General features: G+C 38.2%; 1 protein-coding gene across 1 annotated transcript; it reads right to left on the bottom strand.

The window, feature by feature from the left end:
• Positions 1-5,313: 5,313 nt before the first annotated feature.
• LOC136264805 (uncharacterized) lies at positions 5,314-20,058 on the bottom strand. The gene is made up of 4 exons (XM_066059574.1): positions 20,047-20,058; positions 19,912-19,993; positions 5,844-5,889; positions 5,314-5,788 (listed from the first exon to the last, which is right to left on the bottom strand). The coding sequence occupies exons 1-4, from the start codon at positions 20,056-20,058 to the stop codon at positions 5,314-5,316; spliced, it is 615 nt and encodes a 204-aa protein (XP_065915646.1).
• Positions 20,059-21,501: the final 1,443 nt, after the last annotated feature.

Below are 21,501 nucleotides of genomic sequence, written 5' to 3'. Positions count from 1 at the left end.
TCTATATGCTCTTCAGCTTTAATTCCTGACTTCCCTTAGAGTGCTGACTGCAGAATGTTGGGTGGTAAGCTGGATTTGCAGTCATCCTTCTTGGTTCTGAGAGGTTTAAAGAACTTGGTAATACTTTTAGACATGATTGTATGAGAATCACTAATTTCACAAAGTAAATTTTCACGAATGAAACAGGAATTCGTGAAATTCATGAAAATTCAGTGTCATAAAAAAAACCCACATATGGTAGCTGGCTGTATGGCCACATAAAATACAAAAAGAAGTGAAACCCACTCTAAGCTGAAAAAGGGTGTGGCTTTCAAAAGCCTGGGGAAAAAGTTGTAGTGGTGGCCAAGAAATAGTTGAAATGATGTTAATACTAGCTGTGCATTATTAATATTTATTAGTACTAACATATTGCAGCCATTTCTTGACCGCCATTTTTGATTTCACAACAGGCTTTTGAAAGCCATACCTTTTAAAACTTTTATAGCTTGGCTGTGTTTTGAATGGGTATCTATATCAATTGCATAACCATGTATCTCTGAAATGGTAATAAAGAAAGAGTAACAGAGCTTAATCAAGGATAGCTGATCAACAAGCACTGACAGACATGTTGTACAGAGTCTGACGTAACAATCGTTTCTAACTAATCACCCAGCTATATAGCTGCAGCAAGGTTATGTACTATTTTATAATCTCAGAGATAGAAGAAATTGCACACAATGACCAAATCACAAGTATAAGTAAACACAGAGTACTTACTAGTCACTGCAAAGACTGGAATGAGCCCTACAGTAAAATGTTATAACATAAATACAGCAAAAGTAAGTAGTTATACCTGTAAAGTTTTATGAAATAATAACATTGCGGTAGTCAACAATAAAGTAGAAATATCAAGACACACGGTAGTGTGTCGTGCGGCCCAAGAAGCCGGCGCGCCACACCGTGAGTATATTTACAGGAAGAAAGAAAACGTCATTTTCACACTTTTGTATCTCGGTGATAGCTTATCCGATTGAAACCAACTTTGCTGCAGAGTTTCCCGCCAGCTGGGGGAGTCTACATTTCAAATTTGAAGGAAATCACTCAAGCCATTTCCAAGATATGAGCGGGCAAAGTTTCGTTTTTTTTTCTTCGTTTTTTTTTTCTTCTTATTCTTCTTCTTCGTCTTTTCGCACACTTGCAAAAATTGATATAAAACGCAAACGCGTACTCTGATCGCCTTGAAATTTGGCACACAGAAGGGGAGTCCAAAGGCGAATCCTAGCATCAAATTTGGTGCGAATCCGATGAATGAGGCAGGAGTTATGACCGATTATTCGCGTAAAACAAGATCGATTTGTTGTCACGCCTACAGGGTAAACCGCTTCGTGGAATGAGTTGAAAATTGCTATGCAGATGGAGTAACCATCGTAGGAGTGCCTTTTGGTGGTTTGAAAGGAATCGAGATTAAGACCACGGGATATGACACAAAACCCAACCTGTGTCACAATTACGCGATCGATTTTTAGTAATAAAAAAGTATTAGTTTTCACGCCTACTAGGCAAACCGCTAAGAGCAATGAGCTGAAAATCGGTGTATAGCTGGAATAATCTTCATAGAAAGTCCATGCAGTAGTATAGAAGAATTGGATTACAAACCACTGAGTTATGATTCGAAAGCCAACTCCGTGTAGCAAATGCGAGATCGAGATACTCTAATAGAACAGTCACCCTAATAGAGCATTCAGCTAATTTATTTACTCCATTATAGAATTCTATTACATTACAAGTTATTCTGTAGGGACTTCAGCTGCAAACAGTTAATCTTATAGACAGTTCAGCAAGAAGCAAGTCACCCTGTGGAGAGTTAAGTTACAATTATATCACTGTAGAAATTCAGAACATTACAAGTCACACTGAAGAGAGATCAGCTACAAACAAATCACCCTGTAGAGAGTTCAGCTAAAACAAATCAACCTGCAGAGAGATCAGCTACAAACAAATCACCTTATAGACAGTTCAGCTACAAACAGATTACCCTGTAGAGAGATCGACTACAAACAAATCAACTTGCAGAGAGATCAGTTACAAAAAATCACCCTGTAGAGAGATCAGCTAGAAACAAATCACCCTGTAGAGACTTCAGCTACAAACAAATCAACCTGCAGAGAGATCAGCTACAAACAAATCACCCTGTAGAGAGATCAGCTAGAAACTAGACACAATGTAAGGAGTTCAGCTACAAGCAAATCACCCTTTAGAGAGTTCAGCTACAAACAAATCAACCTGCAGAGAGATCAAATCACCTTATAGAGAGTTCAGCTACAAACAAATTGCCCTGTAGAGAGATCAGTTACAAACAAATCAACCTGCAGAGAGATCAGCTACACACAAATCAACTTGTAGAGAGATCAGCTACAAACGAATAACCCTGTGGAGATCAGCTAGAAACTAGACACAATGTAAGGAGTTCAGCTACAAGCAAATCACCCTGTAGAGATTTAAGCTGCAAACAAATCACCCTGTAGAGAGATCAGCTAGAAACTAGACACAATGTAAAGAGTTCAGCTAGAAGAGGTCACCTTATAGAGAGTTCAGCTACAAAGAAACCATCATGTAGAGAGTTCAGCTGCAAACAAATCACTCTGTATAGAGTTCAGCTAGAAAAATCACCTTGTAGAGAGTTCAGCTACAAAGAAACCGCCATGTAGAGAGTTCAGCCTCAAACAAATTACCGTGTAGAGAATTCAACAACAAACAAATCGCCCTGTAGAGGGATCAGCTAGAAGAAGTTACCTTGTAGAGAGTTCAGCTACAAAGAAACCATCATGTAGAGAGTTCAGCTACAAAGAAAGCACCATGTAGAGAGTTTAGCTGCAAACAAATCACCTGTAGAGAGTTCAGCTAGAAACAAATCACCCTGTAGAGAGATCAGCTAGAAGAGGTCACCTTTTAGAGAGTTCAGCTACAAAGAAACCATCATGTGGAGAGTTCAGCTACAAAGAAATCACCCTGTAGAGAGTTCAGCTAGAAGAAGTCACCTTGTAGAGAGTTCAGCTACAAAGAAACCATCATGTAGAGAGTTCAGCTACAAAGAAACCACCATGGATGTAGAGAGTTTAGCTGCAAACAAATCACCTGTAGAGAGTTCAGCTAGAAGAGGTCACTTTGTAGAGAGTTCAGCTACAAAGAAACCATCATGTAGAGAGTTCAGCTACAAAGAAAGCACCATGTAGAGATTTTAGCTGCAAACAAATCACCTGTAGAGAGTTCAGCTAGAAACAAATCACCCTGTAGAGAGATCAGCTAGAAGACGTCACCTTGTTGAGAGTTCAGCTACAAAGAAACCATCATGTGGAGAGTTCAGCTACAAAGAAATCACCCTGTAGAGAGTTCAGCTAGAAGAAGTCACCTTGTAGAGAGTTCAGCTACAAAGAAACCATCATGTAGAGAGTTCAGCTACAAAGAAACCACCATGGATGTAGAGAGTTTAGCTGCAAACAAATCACCTGTAGAGAGTTCAGCTAGAAGAGGTCACTTTGTAGAGAGTTCAGCTACAAAGAAACCATCATGTAGAGAGTTCAGCTACAAAGAAACCATCATGTAGAGAGTTCAGCTACAAAGAAAGCACCATGTAGAGATTTTAGCTGCAAACAAATCACCTGTAGAGAGTTCAGCTAGAAACAAATCACCCTGTAGAGAGATCAGCTAGAAGACGTCACCTTGTTGAGAGTTCAGCTACAAAGAAACCATCATGTGGAGAGTTCAGCTACAAAGAAATCACCCTGTAGAGAGTTCAGCTAGAAGAAGTCACCTTGTAGAGAGTTCAGCTACAAAGAAACCATCATGTAGAGAGTTCAGCTACAAAGAAACCACCATGGATGTAGAGAGTTTAGCTGCAAACAAATAACCTGTAGAGAGTTCAGCTAGAAACAAATCACCCTGTAGAGAAATCAGCTAGAAGAGGTCACCTTGTAGAGAGTTCAGCTACAAAGAAACCATCCTGTATATAGTTCAGCTATATTTTAAGTCACCCAGTAGAGAGATCAGCTGCTAAAAATTATCCTGTGGGGAATAATGGGCATGTAATAAATATATGTATATAATTTGTATAATTACTAATAAAATCAAAAATAATTGAAGTATTAAAAATCTTCTATAAGTTCTTTTCTTCTTCCTGTGGTAAATAAAAAAAACACATGGGTTAAAAAAGCCCCAAAGCCAGTCATAGGCCGGCTTTGCAGTATACAAATACAAAAAGAAGTGATATCTAATCAAAAACAGCCAAGCTGTAAAAAAAGGTGCGGCCCCCAAAAAGGCCATGGTGAAAAAAGATGTGAAATCCAAGGTGGCGGCCAAGAAATGGCTGTGATGGTAGGTTAATGGTAAAAATTTTAATAACGACAATTCAGGTGAATTTTGTGCCACTTGGTCTTGGCATCAAATTCACCTGAATTGTTGTTATTAAAATTTTTACCATTAACCTAACATCACAGCCATTTCTTGGCCGCCACCTTGGATTTCACATCTTTTTTCATCATGGCCTTTTTGGGGGCCGACCTTTTTTTACAACTTGGTTGTTTTTGATTAGATATTAATAACATGACAGATAATGTACTTAATGCAAAATTATCAACTTACATTATGACAGATTATGCTTTGAATTATGAGACACTGTTGAGTTTCAGAGCACAATGAAACCCATTCACATTGGATGGAAATTTTGAGAAAAACTAGGTACTATAATTATATTCATACAGTTTCAAAACCATGTGTGTAGTGATTATGTGCTACTACAAACTGTTTTGATTTGGTTAGCCAATAGAATTGTAAAAAGTGTTCAGACTTCAATAGGCTACTTGTAGCAATTAAGCCACATACGTAAGACGGTTTCCTGAAGTACTGTAGCTAAATGGTCTTAGTTCTTGCTGGTGTTGATACATTAATTATTAGTGCTCACTCACCTTAGACATTTTCAAAACTGCAGGCTGGAATTCTGAGTCCATTTTTCAAAGATGTTACTACCGGACCTACAGACAACCCTTCATTTGGCGAAGCAGTGCTCAGCCAACACATCAACCAGTTACAAACAACACCATTAACGTATGAGACTGAGCCTTCTGAATTATAATTCATAAATAGCTCACAGACTATGGAGTGGTTGGAATTATATGAAGAAGGTGAAGTCAAGCATGTCAACGGTCCCACCTGGTTGTAGCTAATCAAAAGGCAAAAGTGGATGGTTTGATTGTGGGTTTTGTAACTGCAAATAGCTAGCCAAACCATCCATATGCTCTCCTTCATGTAATTCGCAATAGCTGGCAACCACTATGTGGTCTAAGCCATTAATGAATTAATGTGCTTGATCTTACCTCCATCAGTAGTATCAATACAATCAGGAGCATCACCACCGTTAGCATCCCCCAGAGGGTCACAAAGGGGAGGATCAACTATTCCGAACTCCAATATGCCGAGTTGGGATATCAGCAACTGCCAGACAAGTGGACATGTAAATAGACTGACAACATCACAGCCACGACGGCATATCGGTTGATAGACGGTATCATTAAATGCTGGATCACATGTGATGAACACGTATCGGCATAGCAGTGGTACTAGGAGTTCCACACATTTCTCATGAGCTACTTGATTTAAAACTTGCTGGAGTATCACAGCCGTTTGTTCATAGTCGGCGATGCCTGAAACTCGAGAATGATTGACAATAATATCAGCTCCAAGTGGTCCCAGAAATGGCGCACATAATCCACCTCCATTAAACGTTTCACATGTTAGATTTCCAAATATATAATTCCTACAAAAATAAGAACTTTAAACACTGCAATATGATAGCTTGTATTTGGTCTCACATTGGAGGTTCCTCAAATACTGGTTCCGGATCTGAGGTAGTTTGACCTGCAAGTACAACAAATGTACAATGTAGGCATTTTCATTATTGCACAGCCCTGAAGATAAATTAAACTTCTTGAATTGGTTTTCAAAATTAAATATAAAATAGCTTTATGTTTATTAAGGTTACGGGATAGTGAGCAACTGTGGAGCAAAATTTTTGTTACGTAATTTAAGCGGGCTTGATGTTGTTGTGTTGTGTATCAGCTGGTAGCAGACTTAAATTGTTGGGAGAATAATAGCGTGCTCCTGTACAGGTACAAGGTAGTCCTGGTTGATACTGAAATAATGCTATTCGATATATTGACAAGCTTATATTCACGATATGACTAAATATTGAGTATAATTAAATTTGTCAAGCAGTAAGACTAGTAATGTTACATAACACATTATTGCATCATATTATATCATAGAATGTGAAATGGTGCCAGATAACAGCTGGAATTTGCCCATAATCGAACTGCTTTTCCTTGTAAGTATATAACAAGTGCAAGAAACATATATAACCACTAGCCAGATTTAATTAAGCAATATAGGCGATATTGGCGATTATATTGTCTAGACGATATTATTGTGGTTCTATAATTTATCTCGATACAATATATTGTGTAGTTCAATATTGCAATATTGCCAATATGTTGAAATATTTCCCAGCACTAGTACAAGGTATAAGAAAACACATGTAACAGTACAAGATAACATGGAAACAACCCACTTAGCAACTGGTGCAACTGTAGGTGCATGCGCAGTTTTGCTCACTAATGGCGATATTTTCCTGAACCAAAAATCATGGCTGTCAAACAAGTTGTTAACATTTTGTATAAACAAACAACTAGTTTGGCTTCTTGTCTAGGTCCTGACGGAACGCAGTTTGTAAGAAATAATGTTTCTAGTGCTTGTGATATGAATTTAAAAATTAATTTTGTAACCACAGTGTCTTGTTTTAGGCCACATTGTTGCCATATTTCAGCAACTATACACATTACTCACAAATCCTCTTGTCAGTCCCTCACAAGTGATGTTCTTCAACCTTAGAATTGTTAGTAAGTTCTCATGGTTCTTCATTGGTCTGATTTTTGGTTCATAGTTTTCACTAATTGGCATGGGGACAATTCATGTTTCCATGACAACATTTGAGTTCCATGTCAATTAACAAGAAGTTAAGAATGTATAAATATTAGGTAACATTGGATTAAGAAAAATCAAAACCCTAAATCACGAAAAATGATTTAAGGTGTACATGTGGGTTTGCGGTATCCCGTAATTTTACATCTGCTACTAATATACAGCATTATGCTTGCATTTGTCTAGTAATAACAACTACTATTTTATGGATACGATGTTATTATAACCATTAGCTTATAGCTAACTATACAAAAGTTCAAGCCATTAGATCACTGATTAGCAGATGTAGCATGGGACTACTTGAATAGTGGTCTGAAAAAACAACTTTCTGTGTACACTGTTGAAAATAGGTTAAGAAATAAAGAGCATAAGTTGATTCAAGACAAACTTTGCGGCACTCAACCATGTGTCAACTATTTGGCTTTGTATTAAATACAGTTCTCAAACTTATGTAAAGCAACAGATCCCTTTGTTGTTACAGTGCTGAGTGCTTGTTGCATTTTTCTTCAAAAATGAAATACTGTACAAAAATGAATAATGTAAAATGACCTCACAGCTGCATGAAAAATCCCAAATTTATTTATTTATTTATTATTACTTTACAGGACTGTACAGATCAATAAAAAAATTAAACTAAATTTAGTAGATATAAGAAACAAGTAATCCAGTTTGCTTGGCCTAAAATGGCATCTATATCAAGACACAGAGTAGTACGTAAAGTTCCACTGAAATGGAAAATTCACTTGCCATTTTGTTGAACAAATAGGTTGTTTGTATCATGCAATGCACAAAAACACCTTTTTAATAATTCAATTATGTTGTTATACTGAGATCAGTATTAAGCCACAAAGTCTAGTACATCAAGCTGTGACGCAAGACAAAGAAATGGAAGTACTGTTAATACACACTTTACAATGGGAAAGGTACATAATGAGTGAAAGTCTAATGTGCAGGTGGCAATACCAAGCTCTCTTTTTCTACTTTGTAGCTATTACCAGAACATTCTGCTGGAAAACAATGGCAAAGTTGTTGCCTTTAGCTCAGCGTGTAGCGGTGCTTCGCACTATCGAATTCATTAAGCTTCTCTGAAGTAAGATTAGTTTGGTTTGCTTACAAAACTGGGTTAGCAGTACCATGAAACAAACAATGGTATCACCGTTACACTTTCCTGAGTTGCTTCTCCACCTGGCAGGGATAATATCTTGTGCATATTTTTCCAGCAGCACCATTGTTTTTTTTTCTAATGTTTCTCTACCTCTATCTGCTGTATTGGACACTAAAACGAAATCAAAAACATCCAAGATATAATTACTTACTACGTTTAGCCATTTGTTATTTGTTGTTAAACTGAGATCAGTATCAAGCTAGTTACGTCACATTGTGACACCAGATAAAGAATTGGAAGTATTGTTATTACACAGCGTTCTTGAGCCCCTAGACCAGCATAAATTCACTAACTACCTCTTGTACACTTATAACTGGCTGCAGTACATATTCTTACCTTGTTTCAAGTTGTTATGGTAGATATTACATTAAACTAAATCAAATTTAGCTGTAAATGGACACTTCTATTGCTTTAACGGTGTTTAATGGAACCTAATGCATACTAAAGTTTTTTGGTCTGATGCGTTATGAATTGACTAATCACAATACACTAAAATGTATTATATCTACTATAGAAAACAAAATCTGACTAAATCACATGCACCAACCTATCCCACTAGTAGCAAGGATTGATAATAGTCAAAGTGTATTTTACCATTTCAGTGGACCTTTAAGAAAGCCGGCATGCTACACCGTGGGTATATTGACAGGAAGAAAGAAAACACAATTTTCATGCATACATAGCTCCATAATCACTTAGGTGAATTGTTTGTAATTGAACTCTCTAAGGGTGACTAGTTACATGGCTGCTAAACACTCTACAGAGTAACTTGTTTGTAGTTGGACTCTTTACCTGGTAACATGGTGACCTGTTTGTAGCAGTGAACTCCCTAAAGAATGATTTATAATGTAGCTGATCTCTCTACAGAATAATTCTTGTTTATAACTTGGTGTAACTCACTACAAGGTAAATTGCATGTAGCAAGGTTGAAGGAGTTCACAATGTTGAGAGTTCAGTTACATAACACCCTGTATAGCATTCGATTACTGTATGTAACAAGTTACACTATTAGCTATGTGATAATTTTATTCAGTTTCAAATTTATAAATAACAGAATGGTTCAAATAGACACATAGTCACATAAGTCTGCATTGATTAAGTGACTCATCTAATTGAGTGCACTGCTGCACCTGATGAGCAGGTTTTTCCACAACAGCTCATTGTAACAGGCCAAAATTCTGAATGCTAGTCATGGACAGCATAACAAATGCTACCTTTTATAACCATTATGCTCTGGTTAAAACATTATTGCTTTTTCCAAGCTTAGGGTGAGTTTTGTGCATTTTGTAGTGTCAGTTATGGTTATGATACTTATTGTGTTTGTTTAAACAGTACAGTAGTACTGTTTAAGTAGGGATCCCCCCAAAATTCCATGCACCGCCTAAAATTCCGCCTTAAAAAACATCCTAGAAACATCTGACACAATGAAAATCACCTTTATAGAATAATATTAGTCCACCTAACATCAAGTACAGCATTAAAACAAGAATACACTTAAGGCAGCTGGATACAGAATTATAAAACAAATCATTAAACTCCAAAATTTTTTTGTCTGACTGCCTGACCACAGTTGCAAAGCTGGAGCTCAAGGTAGAATTGGACGGCCACCATTTTATGTCCTAATAACAAATTCAACAGTGGGATGTACCTTTTGGGGTTCTAAAGACTGTGTGCCCTCTACACCTTAATTGTCTTTCCTTTTATCTTCAATCAGGCTGGTCTTCGCCCTTCTACATGATGCATTGAAACCATATTGAGATATTTTTAAAAAATTGTTTATTTAAATGAAGTAAGGATCTATGCAATAAAAAGTAGTGAAACAAGATATGAATGATGGTATTAAAGCATAACTCAGTGGGAAAGTCCCTACTTTGGCATTGAGAAAAATAATTGTTATAGCTAATGTGCCAAAGTAGGGACTTTCCCACTGAGCTATGCTGTAATATCATCATTCATATCTTGTTTCACTACTTTTTACTGCATAGATCCCTACTTCATTTTTAAAAATTTTAAATACTAGTTTGTTAAGTTTTTGTTGCAGCACAGCCAGCTACAATGTAACTTGTGACTGTTCTAATAGAATATTTCTAACATGGTCAACTGCTACCACCACTCATTTCTGCCATCGACCATCAGAATCTGGAACTGCCTCCCTACCAAAGTTGTTGCTGTTGAAAATGTTGATGACTTTCACACACATGCACACACTCATGATTGAGTTCCTTGTGCATTAAATCAAATAAATAAATATCATACATGACGAGTGGCTGTTGTATTAGAGTATATCTCGAGTCAGCCAAGAGGTGTGCAGCTAGCTAGACCAATAAGGGGTGAGGTCATCTTGTTTACTGGTAAGTAAACAGCTATAACTTTAAGAGGTGTGGTCTCCGTGTTCTATCGCTATTACTCCACCTAGATCTTTAATTGATGGGCGTGGTCGCAAATGGGATACCAATCGTGAACTTGCAGATATCTAGCTAGCGTATCTCTTATAATAGTGCTGGGAATGAAGTGCTTCTGAAATCTAGCCCTGAAATAATTCTGTGGCATCTAAATATGCTGCTGAAAGAAAGTGTTGATATGGAAAATTAATGCCTTAATGTGGTTTCATTGGATGAAGAAGACAAGCAGCCTGATTGAAAATAAAAGAAAAGACGAGGCGCAGAAGGCCTACACCTGTCGGAACCCCAAAAGGCACATCCCACTAGTGAGTTTGTCATTGTCGTGTGAAATGGTAGCCGTGCGCTGCTTCATTTGGCCTCTAGCCTTGCGACTGTGATCAGTCAGGCAGTGAGACTAAAATTCGAGTTTTAGCAATTATTAAAAACTCTATATCCAGCCACCTGTAAGTGTTTCATTATATTTAATGCTGTATTGTATATTATATGGACTAGTACTATTCCGTAAAGGTGATTTTCATCATGTAAAATGTCTCTAGGATGATTTTTAAAGGTGGAATTTTGGGTGGCACGAAATTTACAGGGTGATCCCTACTTAAATGGATATTAATTTTCCCTATCAACACAGTAGCATATTTAGATGCCACAAACTTATTTGAGTGCTTACACTTGGTAGATACCTGTAACTTCACAATAGGTTCAATACAATGCCTATCAACATGATCTTGGCTGATTAATAATGATCGAGCAACTGAGACCATACTTATTAACAACCTACTTACTCAATCACGATGACACACCCCATTATTATTGGTCTACATAATGCTAGCAAAGTGAAATAATGACACCCCACCAGCTAGGTGAAAGGCTGAGTCAAGATACTCTAATACAGCAGTCACCCTAATAGAACAGTCACCCTAATAGAACAGTCACACATGTATGTGATAGCAAAAAACTAGTACATTAAAAATTATTAATTTAAAAGTGACGCAAGGATCCAAGCGATAAAAAGTAGTCAAACCAGAGATGACTGATGCATAGCTCGGTAGGAAAATCCCTACATTCACATTGAACAAATTCATTGTTTTAACATGTCAATGTAGGGATTTTCCCACCAAGCTTGCTGTGATACCATCATTCATCTTTTGTTTTACTACTTTTTATCGCTTGGATTCCTACTTCATTTTAAATTAATAATTTTGTAATATACTAGTAATACTTAAATAAGAACTGGCTTTATCATAGAGTACAGTAGTAGTACAGTGTATCATTGAGGTTTGCACTTTCTCACAAAAAAAATTAACTAGAAACCATCGTCACAAACAGTGTTAGGGGTAATGCGTTACTTATGTAATGAGTAATCATTATTAGTTTTTGTGGTAACGAAGTAAATTATGAAATATGCTATAAAACCTAGTAATACTGTATTGTATAACTCAAGTTACTTTACTTACAAATGTAATGTGTTACCTAAGTAATGAAGTTACTGTAACAAATCTAATATTTAGTAATTTTATTACTACAAGTAACAAAGTTACTATTCTCATTATTAATCCACTGGGTAATGCTCAGCCACAACGAAGTAATGAAGCCCACCTTGAATTAATGAATGAAGTCTATTGACCAGTTTCTTTCTCTCTTGAGTACAAGATCCCAACAATGCAACTATGTCACGTGATAAGGTGGTAGTTGCACATGTGACAGCTTAAAGCTGTGGACACAAAGTAATATAATATTATTATAATTACTTTATTTTATGGGTAATATGTAACTGTAACTAAATAATTTTCATTGCAAGTAATAGTAATGTGTAATGAGTTACTTTTAAAAAGTAATTGCCCTGTGTGCAACACTGCTCACAAATACCTTCATGATATCTGCAGGTGTAAATTGTTTCATTACTTTTTATTTCTATTCGAACTTAAATTCCTTGTACTGTCTTGCTTACTTTTTTTGTAACACAATATAACTGTGAGCCTGTGTGTTACTGCATCGAAAGAAAGAATGGTGCCAGACTTATGTTTTTGTCTGAACACATGTGTCAACTATCGATAACTGAAAAGTGAAGTGGCCATTACGCTTGTTTTCAGCTATGTTTGGCCTGTTACATATAGGCGTAGGCGACCTCCCTTGTTTCACATAGTGTATCCTAATTAACCTTAAAATTTCAAGTATAGGTCGTGTGTGTAAAGTTTTCTAATAGCCAGAGCAACCGCATCATCCACTTACTGGCCACCTATATCTTTTGAACTGCACAAATATTTAGGCCCTTCTTGTGTGTTAGTGGTTAAGCTGTTTGCATACCTAATTGATTATCAAATCCATGCCCCAACTTCTTGGTTGATAATAATAAAAATAGTTGATAATTGTATGCGCACACCCTTGCTATGAAGCCTACGATCACCACTCTTTTGATTGTGGACTAGCTAATTTTATTAATTGTTATGCACTTACTTATTATTTAACTACTATAGCTACTTTACTCTATATCTAAGTACATACTATATTGCACATATAGTAGAGTCCTGCAATTGTTATTATAATATAACAATCTGTGTTGAGAGATAAATAGATCAGTATAGCTATAGCTAGGTAGTTGCGTCAAAATAATTTTCAGTCTTCAAAGAAGTGAAAGAACGGTTAATTAGGTAACACACTATTAACTATGCTAATAGATATTTGCGGTACACAACACATCAGTGCAGCACATGCAGAGCTAGCTGCTCAGATAGCTACTTTATAGCATCACCTAACCCTTCCAGTGGACGTTTAATGCGCCTATCAATGTTAAGCCCCTACTATATACACAGTAAAAACAAACTAGTGAAGGTCACTACTATAAGTTTGTAGTGACCACCACTACTATGTAGTGAGGGTCACTACAAAAGTAGTGAATGTCACTACATAAAAATAGCTAGTGGGTATTGTGGCAGAAATTAGTGTAGTGAAATTCACTAATTCTTTTAGTGCACCCATAATCCCCCTACTTAGCCCGTACTGGGGTATCAAGACACACGATAGTGTGTCGTGCGGCCCAAGAAGCCGGCGTGCCACACCGTGAGTATATTAACAGGAAGAAAGAAAACGCAATTTTCACACCTATGTAACTCTGTGATCCCTTATCCGATTGGAACCAAATTTGCTACAGACGTGCCGGCCAGTTACGGGAGTCTACATACCACATTTGAAGAACATCGGTCCAGTCATTTCCGAGATACGAGAGAACAAAATTTCGTTTTAATTTCTTCGTTTTTTTCTTATTCTACTTCTTCATTTCGCACACTTCGCAAAATCCGCCATAAAACACGAATGCATGCTCCAATCGGGCTGAAATTTGACACAATTGAAGGACTCATTAAGGCGGACCTCAGTACCTACTTTGGTAGGAATCCGATGGACATTCACGGAGTTATGATCGATTATTCGCATAAAATAAGGTCGAAGGTCTGTCACGCCCACAGGGTAAACCCCTTGAAGGAATGAGTTGAAAATTGTTATGTAGATGGAGTAACCATCGTAGGAGTGCCTTTTTGTGGTTTGAAAAGAATCGAGATAAAGACCATGGCGATATGACACAAAACCCAACCTGTGTCACAATTACGCAATCGAATTTTATGAATAAAAAACTATTAGTTTTCACGCCTACCAGGCAAACCGCTTAGAGCAATGAGCTGAAAATCGGTGTGTAGCTGGAATAATCATCATAGAAAGCCCTTGCAGTAGTACTGAAGAATCGGATTACAAACCACTGAGTCATGATTCGAAAGCCAACTACGTGTTGCAAATGCGAGATCGAGATACTCTAATAGAACAGTCACCCTAATAGAGCATTCGGCTACGTTTATAACTTACTCCATTAAAGAATTATATTACATTGCAAGTTATTCTGTAGGGAATTCAGCTACAACCAGTTAATCTGATAGACAATTCAGTTACAGGCAAGTCACCCTGTAGAGAGTTCACCTAGAAACAGATCACCCTGTAGAGGGATCACCTAGAAGTAACCTTGTAGAGAGTTCAGTTACAAAGACACTATGCACCATGTAGAGAGTTCAGCTGCAAACAAATCACCCTGTAGAGAGATCAACTACAAGAAGTCACCTTGTAGAGAGTTCAGCTACAAAGAAACCACCATGCAAAGAGTTCAGCTGAAAAAAATCACCCTGGAGAGAGTTCAGCTACGAAAAGATCACCCTGTAGAGAGTTCAGCTAGAAGAATTCATCCTATAGAGAGTTCAGCTGAAAATAAATCACCCTGTAGAGAATTCAGCTACAAACAAACCGCCCTGTAGAAAGATCAGCTAGAAGAAGTTCAGGGGCGGATCCAGAGTTTGGAAAGAGGGGGGGGCACCTTGCTGAAAAACAGTTGAAGACCAAAAAAAAAAAAGGTCATAACAATAATAGCTAGTTATCCTTTACCAAATATATCACGTCTGTTATGTAAAATAAAATCCTATTTATAGCTTCATAGGTAAGCTACACTACCTCATGAACATTGTGACTGCTTTATTAGAGTAATTGACTGCTCTATTAGAGTATCGCGATCTTGTATGCAATTTCTTGAAGAGGGGGCATTTGCCCCAAATGCCCCATCCTGGATCCGCCATTGAAGTTACCTTGTAGAGAGTTCAATTACAAATAAACCATCATGTAGAGAGTTCAGCTGCAAAGAAATCACCCTGTAGAGCGTTTAAATCACCCTGCAGAGAGTTCAGCTGCAAACAGTTCACCCTGTAGAGAGATCAGCTAGAAGAAGTTATCTTGTAGAGCGTTCAGCTACAAAGAAACCATCATGTAGAGAGGTCAGCTGCAAACAAATCACTCTGTAGAGAGATCATCTACAAAAAGATCACTCTGTAGAGAGTTCAGCTAGAAGAAGTCACCTTGTAGAGAGTTCAGCTACAAAGAAACTATCATGTAGAGAGATCAGCTACAAACAATTCACCCTGTAGAGAGTTCAGCAAGAAGAAGTTACCTTGTAGAGAGTTCAGCTACAAAGAATCCATCATGTAGAGAGTTCAGCTGCAAACAAATCACCCTGTAGAAAGTTTCAGCTACGAAAAGATCACTCTGTAGAGAGTTCAGCTAGAAGAAGTCACCTTGTAGAGAGCTCAGCTACAAGAAATCACCATGTAGAGAGTTCAGCTGCAACCAAATTACCTTGTGGAGAATTCAGCTACAAACAAATCACCCTGTAGAAAGATCAGCTAGAAGAAGTCACCTTGTAGAGAGTTCAGTTACAAAGAAACCACCATGTAAAGAGTTCAGCTACAAACTAGTGACCCTGTAGAGACATCAGCTAGAAGAAGTTACCTTGTAGAGAGTACAGCTGCAAAGAAACCATCATGTAGAGAGTTCAGCTACAGTACAAACAAATCCTGTAGAAATATCAGCTAGAAGAAACCACCTTGTAGAGAGTTCAGTTACAAAGAAACCACCATGTAGAGAGTTCAGCTACAAACTAGTGACCCTGTAGAGACATCAGCTAGAAGAAGTTACCTTGTAGAGAGTACAGCTGCAAAGAACCATCATGTAGAGAGTTCAGCTACAGTACAAACAAATCCTGTAGAAATATCAGCTAGAAGAAGCCACCTTGTAGAGAGTTCATTTGCAAAGAAACCACCATGTAGAGAGTTCAGCTGACCCTGTAGAGACATCAACTAGAAGAAGTTACTTTGTAGAAAGTTCAACCACAAAGAAACCATCATGTAGAGAGTTCAACTACAAACAAGTGACCCTGTAGAGACATCAGCTAGAAGAAGTTACCTTGTAGAGAGTTCAGCTGCGAAGAAACCATCATGTAGAGAGTTCAGCTACAAACAAATCACCCTGTAGAAATATCAGCTAGAAGAAGTCACTTTGTAGAGTGTTCAGTTATAAAGAAACCACCGTGTAGAGTGTTCTGTAATAAATATATGTATTATATATATATATAATTTGTACATTTACTGATGAAATCAGAAATATTTAAAGTATTTAACATCTGCTTCATCTTTTCTTCTTCCTGTGGTAAAGAAAAGAAAATCCCCAAAGCCGGCCTATGGCCAGCTTTGGGGTATACAAACACAAAAAGAAGTGAAATCTAATCAAAAACAGCTAAGCTGTAAAAAAAGGTGCGGCCCCAAAAAGGCCATGGTGAAAAAGATGTGAAATCCAAGGTGGCGGCCAAGAAATGGCTGTGATGGTAGGTTAATGGTAAAAATTTTAATAATGACAATTCAGGTGAATTATGTGCCAAGACCAAGCGGCACAAAAATTCACCTGAATTGTCGTTATTAAAATTTTTACCATTAACCTACCATCACAGCCATTTCTTGGCCGCCACCTTGGATTTCACATCTTTTTTCACCATGGCCTTTTTTGGGGCTGCACCTTTTTTTACAGCTTAGCTGTTTTTGATTAGATACTGGGGTTACAAATGCAACACATCCACGCAAAAGGAATACCAGCTATTAGAAATTTAAGACCCAGTATCCGGGGTGACGCTTATCAATAAGAGATTATAAGCACCAGAGGGCTTTATAATCTGTAATTGATAAGCACCACCCCGTATAATGGGTCTGCGAGGACGAGACTTTATTATGCAGGTGTACGGTTATATGCATACATTAGCTTAATTATAGCCTTGATTCCTGCATTGTCCAGCTGCCGAGGGTCCGGAACTCCCCTGAAATTTTAGCCAAGTTCCGTGTATTTCTGTATTCTAGTCTGGCGCGGCCGCCCTTCACTTGCAGGAAGGGTCTAGAAAAAAAAAACAGCACTTGTGCGAACTTACCGAAAACTGGTGCATCCAATCATATTGCTTGCCTGCTCATTTAATGACGTGAGTATCCGTTTTGGTTAATTAACATACAGCAAACTATGGCTCAGCACTTTCCTAGAGTCTGTAGTGTACAGATAGAAAGGCCATGCCGGAATATCATAGATCTATAATGATGCAAGAAGAATAAACGTCTTAATGATTAAGACAAAATATACATTACAAGCATACAGGGGCCTAGACACAGGGGTACCATGTGCTGATGGATCAGTACAGGAGCCCTGGCAAGACTTACATTAACTAATTAAATTACAATACACCAAAAAAAAATCTATATCTACATAATATGTAATACTTAAAGTTTACCTAAGGTGGTCTAAAAGATCCCAGCCAGGGGAGGCTATAGAATTAAAAATTCTGTAAGAACAGGACACAGCAATGCGAGCTGCCTGCTCAAACAAGGATCTTATGGTTTTCTTTGGCACTTCACAAGCAGTAACCATTTGAGCAATTGTTTCTGACAAAAAGTGGCCTAAACAACCAATTTCAATGGGAACAAGATTGACAGTTAACCCAGAAAGTTGGAGGTCATATTGCAAGGAGCTATATCGATCTTCCTTTCTAGCTCTAGCAGCAAGAAGATGTTGCTGGGTATTAGTTGGTACTGTCAATTCGAACAAACAAATGGAATCATTAGAAACCAATACCAAGTCAGGCCTGCTGAGGGTGGAGGAAAGATTGGTTGGGATGGTACTAGGGGGGCTGGAACTAGCTAGATAACCTGGAAGGTCAGCGTAAAGTTTGAATGTTTCAGGTAAATGCTGTTGGAGCCCATGAACAAGGACCTGTAAAACTGAATCATGTCTCCAGGTATACCTGCCTTGATCTAGAGCAGCAGGGCAGCCAGTCAAAATATGGTTTGTTGTGGGTTGAGGAGCTTGACAAAGAGCACATCTAGGATCAGTAATGATGTTCCATCTGCATGGCCAGGTTCATAGGGGTTGGTAGAGTGTCACAACCAGCACGTAACAGGAAGGACAGCTGTTTTTCAGGGAGGCCATACATCAATCTCTTCCACAGAGGGTAAGCTTGCTCCAGAGTTACAATATCTAAAAATTTATTTTGAACAGTTAATGGTTCCAGTTTTGATTTCCAATATTCAATGTGAGCAGAACATAAGTTGTGGTGAGCATGGTTCTTGAAAGTTGCAGAGTGAATGTAGGCAACTGAAGCCTTAGCAGCAGATAAACAGTCAAGGACAGTGGAAGAGATATTGGATCTGTTAGCTAAAATAGAATGTCGCAGCTCTTATAATCAGTGGATCAACTGACCGTTCAATAGCCAGAATGTATGAAAGCTTGGCTGATTGCTTCAGGTGTGGTAAAAAGGGGAGATCCAACACATCCGGGTGGAAAACAGTTCCAGGAGTACAATTTCTGGTGAGGTTCAACCAATTTTTCACAAATTTCAATACTGCTGACTGTGCTGAAATAATAGAAGACACGGTAAGCCTCTCAACAGCTAAATGAAAATGTAGAACAGAAGACACAAAGTTTTTTAAGATCCATATCTTATATTCTCCCCGAACAGAACACTTATCGATGGATTGTAAAAAATTTAAAATTTGTTGCTTCATGTTAGCAGAAGCTACGGATCAAGCAATAGTTGGAGAAACACCAATAGTGCGACCCAGAAACTTAGTACAATCCACATTACAGATATTAATGGTATTCCCAGCCGCCATTGAAAATACAGTAGAGGAAACCATATGATGACCATTAAAGTAAAGGGAAATACACTTTGGAGGCTGAAATTCAAAACATGTGTCTATTTCCTTTAGGACAAGTGATGATAAAGCCTGCTGATGAGACTTGACATCTTGGAGATGACAGTCAAGTCATCAGCAAAACCCTTTGCTCTATGCATTGATGAATAACAAATCTTAGGTAGAGCAGCAGCTGCACTAGTAGAGGTTGATGGTTGGGTATTAGGTTTATCAGAACGATAAACTTTGCGATATCTGCCTACATAGCACCATTCCACAGTGTGAAGATCCACAGACTGCTCACTATCACCATTATCATAAACTAGATTACAGGAGCCATCACAACGATAAGAGGTCACGATTGCTCTGTACCAACCAGATGGTGAATCATCCGAGGAATCAGACCATAACACATAGATTGCAGTCTCAACAGGAGGAAGCCCAACAGAGTTGGCAGCCTGTAGTTGAGCAGAGTAGCCACAATACTCTGATGTGGAGAGATAAGCTAATTATACACAGCCATCTCTCTACCATTAATTGCATTCCACTCTGACAGGTGCTAGAGTTACCAGACCCTTCCTGCAAGCGAAGGGGCGGCCGCGCCAGACTAGTGTGCTTCGTCCAGCATCCTCATTCACCATGAGTTTGAAATCTTACCAAATCTCGTAGCCCGTTACAGGATTTTTCAATTTCATACGATTGCGGACCCTCGCCACTGAGCTGCTTACACAGAATCAGTTGTGAACTTAGCTAATTCAGAGCTTAATTCTTTAATTACAAAACTCAGGCTACCTATCTGAGTATCATGACTCACCACACACTAACGCCGGTAGAATTACAGCATAGACAAACAAGTAACAACTCATTCTTTGCCTTCTTGCGGCGCCAAACACGCGCTGAAATTAAACCGCAAATATCACATGAACATACACGATAACAAACGTCACACCGCTGCCCGCATGACGTACTGCATGAGTCTCCGCTGATCCAGGAGAACTGATTTTTTCTGGACGCACCCGCACACGCTGCCACACGATGTTCTCCCCTGATGTAACTTACATGTAACGAAAATGAAAGAAATTTCAATATGGTCAACGGTGCGCATGAACCAGCAATTTCTTTCCATTCGCACGTGAATCCTCACGCGATCCAATAGAAAATTGGTTTACATGTCAGTACGTGCACAGATGATATTCAGTGTTATTAACTATTCGTTATGTCCGAGGTTATGCAGTGTTATGTCGTCGTCGTCTTCTTCATCGTCCAAGAAGTCTAGCCGCGAGGCCAAGCCTGCCATTAGCTACAAGAAATGTACACTTCTGCACATTTGTCAAAAAGTGCTGTTTGTTGTATTAGAGTATTTAAATACTTGCACAAAAACCTATAAATTTAACAAGTTTTATCAAGCTAGCTACCATAATATTACACGTGTAGCATATAAGGGGGTGGGAGGGAGGGGTGGGCGCGGCGCCCACGCTCAAGAACACGTAAAAGTAAAATAGCTGGCGATAAGCTTCACAAAAAAGGCAAGGAGTCTTTATTATATCGCCACTACTATGAATTATTTTGTGGGCCATAAATTTGAATGACAAACGGAATCACGAATTGTCCGGCCCACTCACGATGTATGTATCTAGCAGTGGCGTAAAGATGCTATAGTGACGGTCTGGGATGTATTTTTCTTTATGAAATGCCTAGTCCTACGTTTGTTTGTTTGTTTGTTTATTTGTTTGTTTATCTGTAATTTTGTTTGCTTTACTGTGCCCATTTATTATGCTTATTCTAACTGATTATTTAGTACAATGTTGTAATTCTAACTGATAAAGTGCGAGAGGTGAGGATGGTGACCTCTCAATGCCCCTTCAAAATTGGTGACCCATGCAAATATATATGGTGAGTGTGTAAATTACAAGCATGTATGTCAGAGTTCATGTAGCTAATTCACATACGACATGACTACCTTCAGAGTATAAAACATTGCTAGTTTAACTTGCACTTCACACGGATATGATTTTGTTATTAAAGAAGTTGTCAGGGGTGCAGACACAGGGGTGTAGAAACAAAATTGCTCTGTACAAAATAGCTCTGTATACACATACTTGAAATAAGGTGTTAATAGAAATGAATTGTGTGCTGATTTAAATGCAGTAACTGTGTGTGTGTGTGTGTGTGTGTGTGCGTGTGTGTGTGTGTGTGTGTGTGTGTGTGTGTGTGTGTGTGTGTGTGTGTGTGGGTGGGTGGGTGAGTGAGTGAGTGAGTGAGTGAGTGAGTGAGTGCTTGCTTGCTAACTTCTTCATACTGTTGTTTGTATGTGTGACCAGTGCCTGCATTCATACATTCATCTGTTATTAATATCTGCCATAAAATAATGTCATTTATTCCCCAATAGGTTCCTGAAGACTAC

Source organism: Dysidea avara, chromosome 8 (assembly GCF_963678975.1).
Source record: "Dysidea avara chromosome 8, odDysAvar1.4, whole genome shotgun sequence".
NCBI lineage: Eukaryota > Metazoa > Porifera > Demospongiae > Dictyoceratida > Dysideidae > Dysidea > Dysidea avara.
This window is presented reverse-complemented; position numbering and strand designations above follow the sequence as displayed.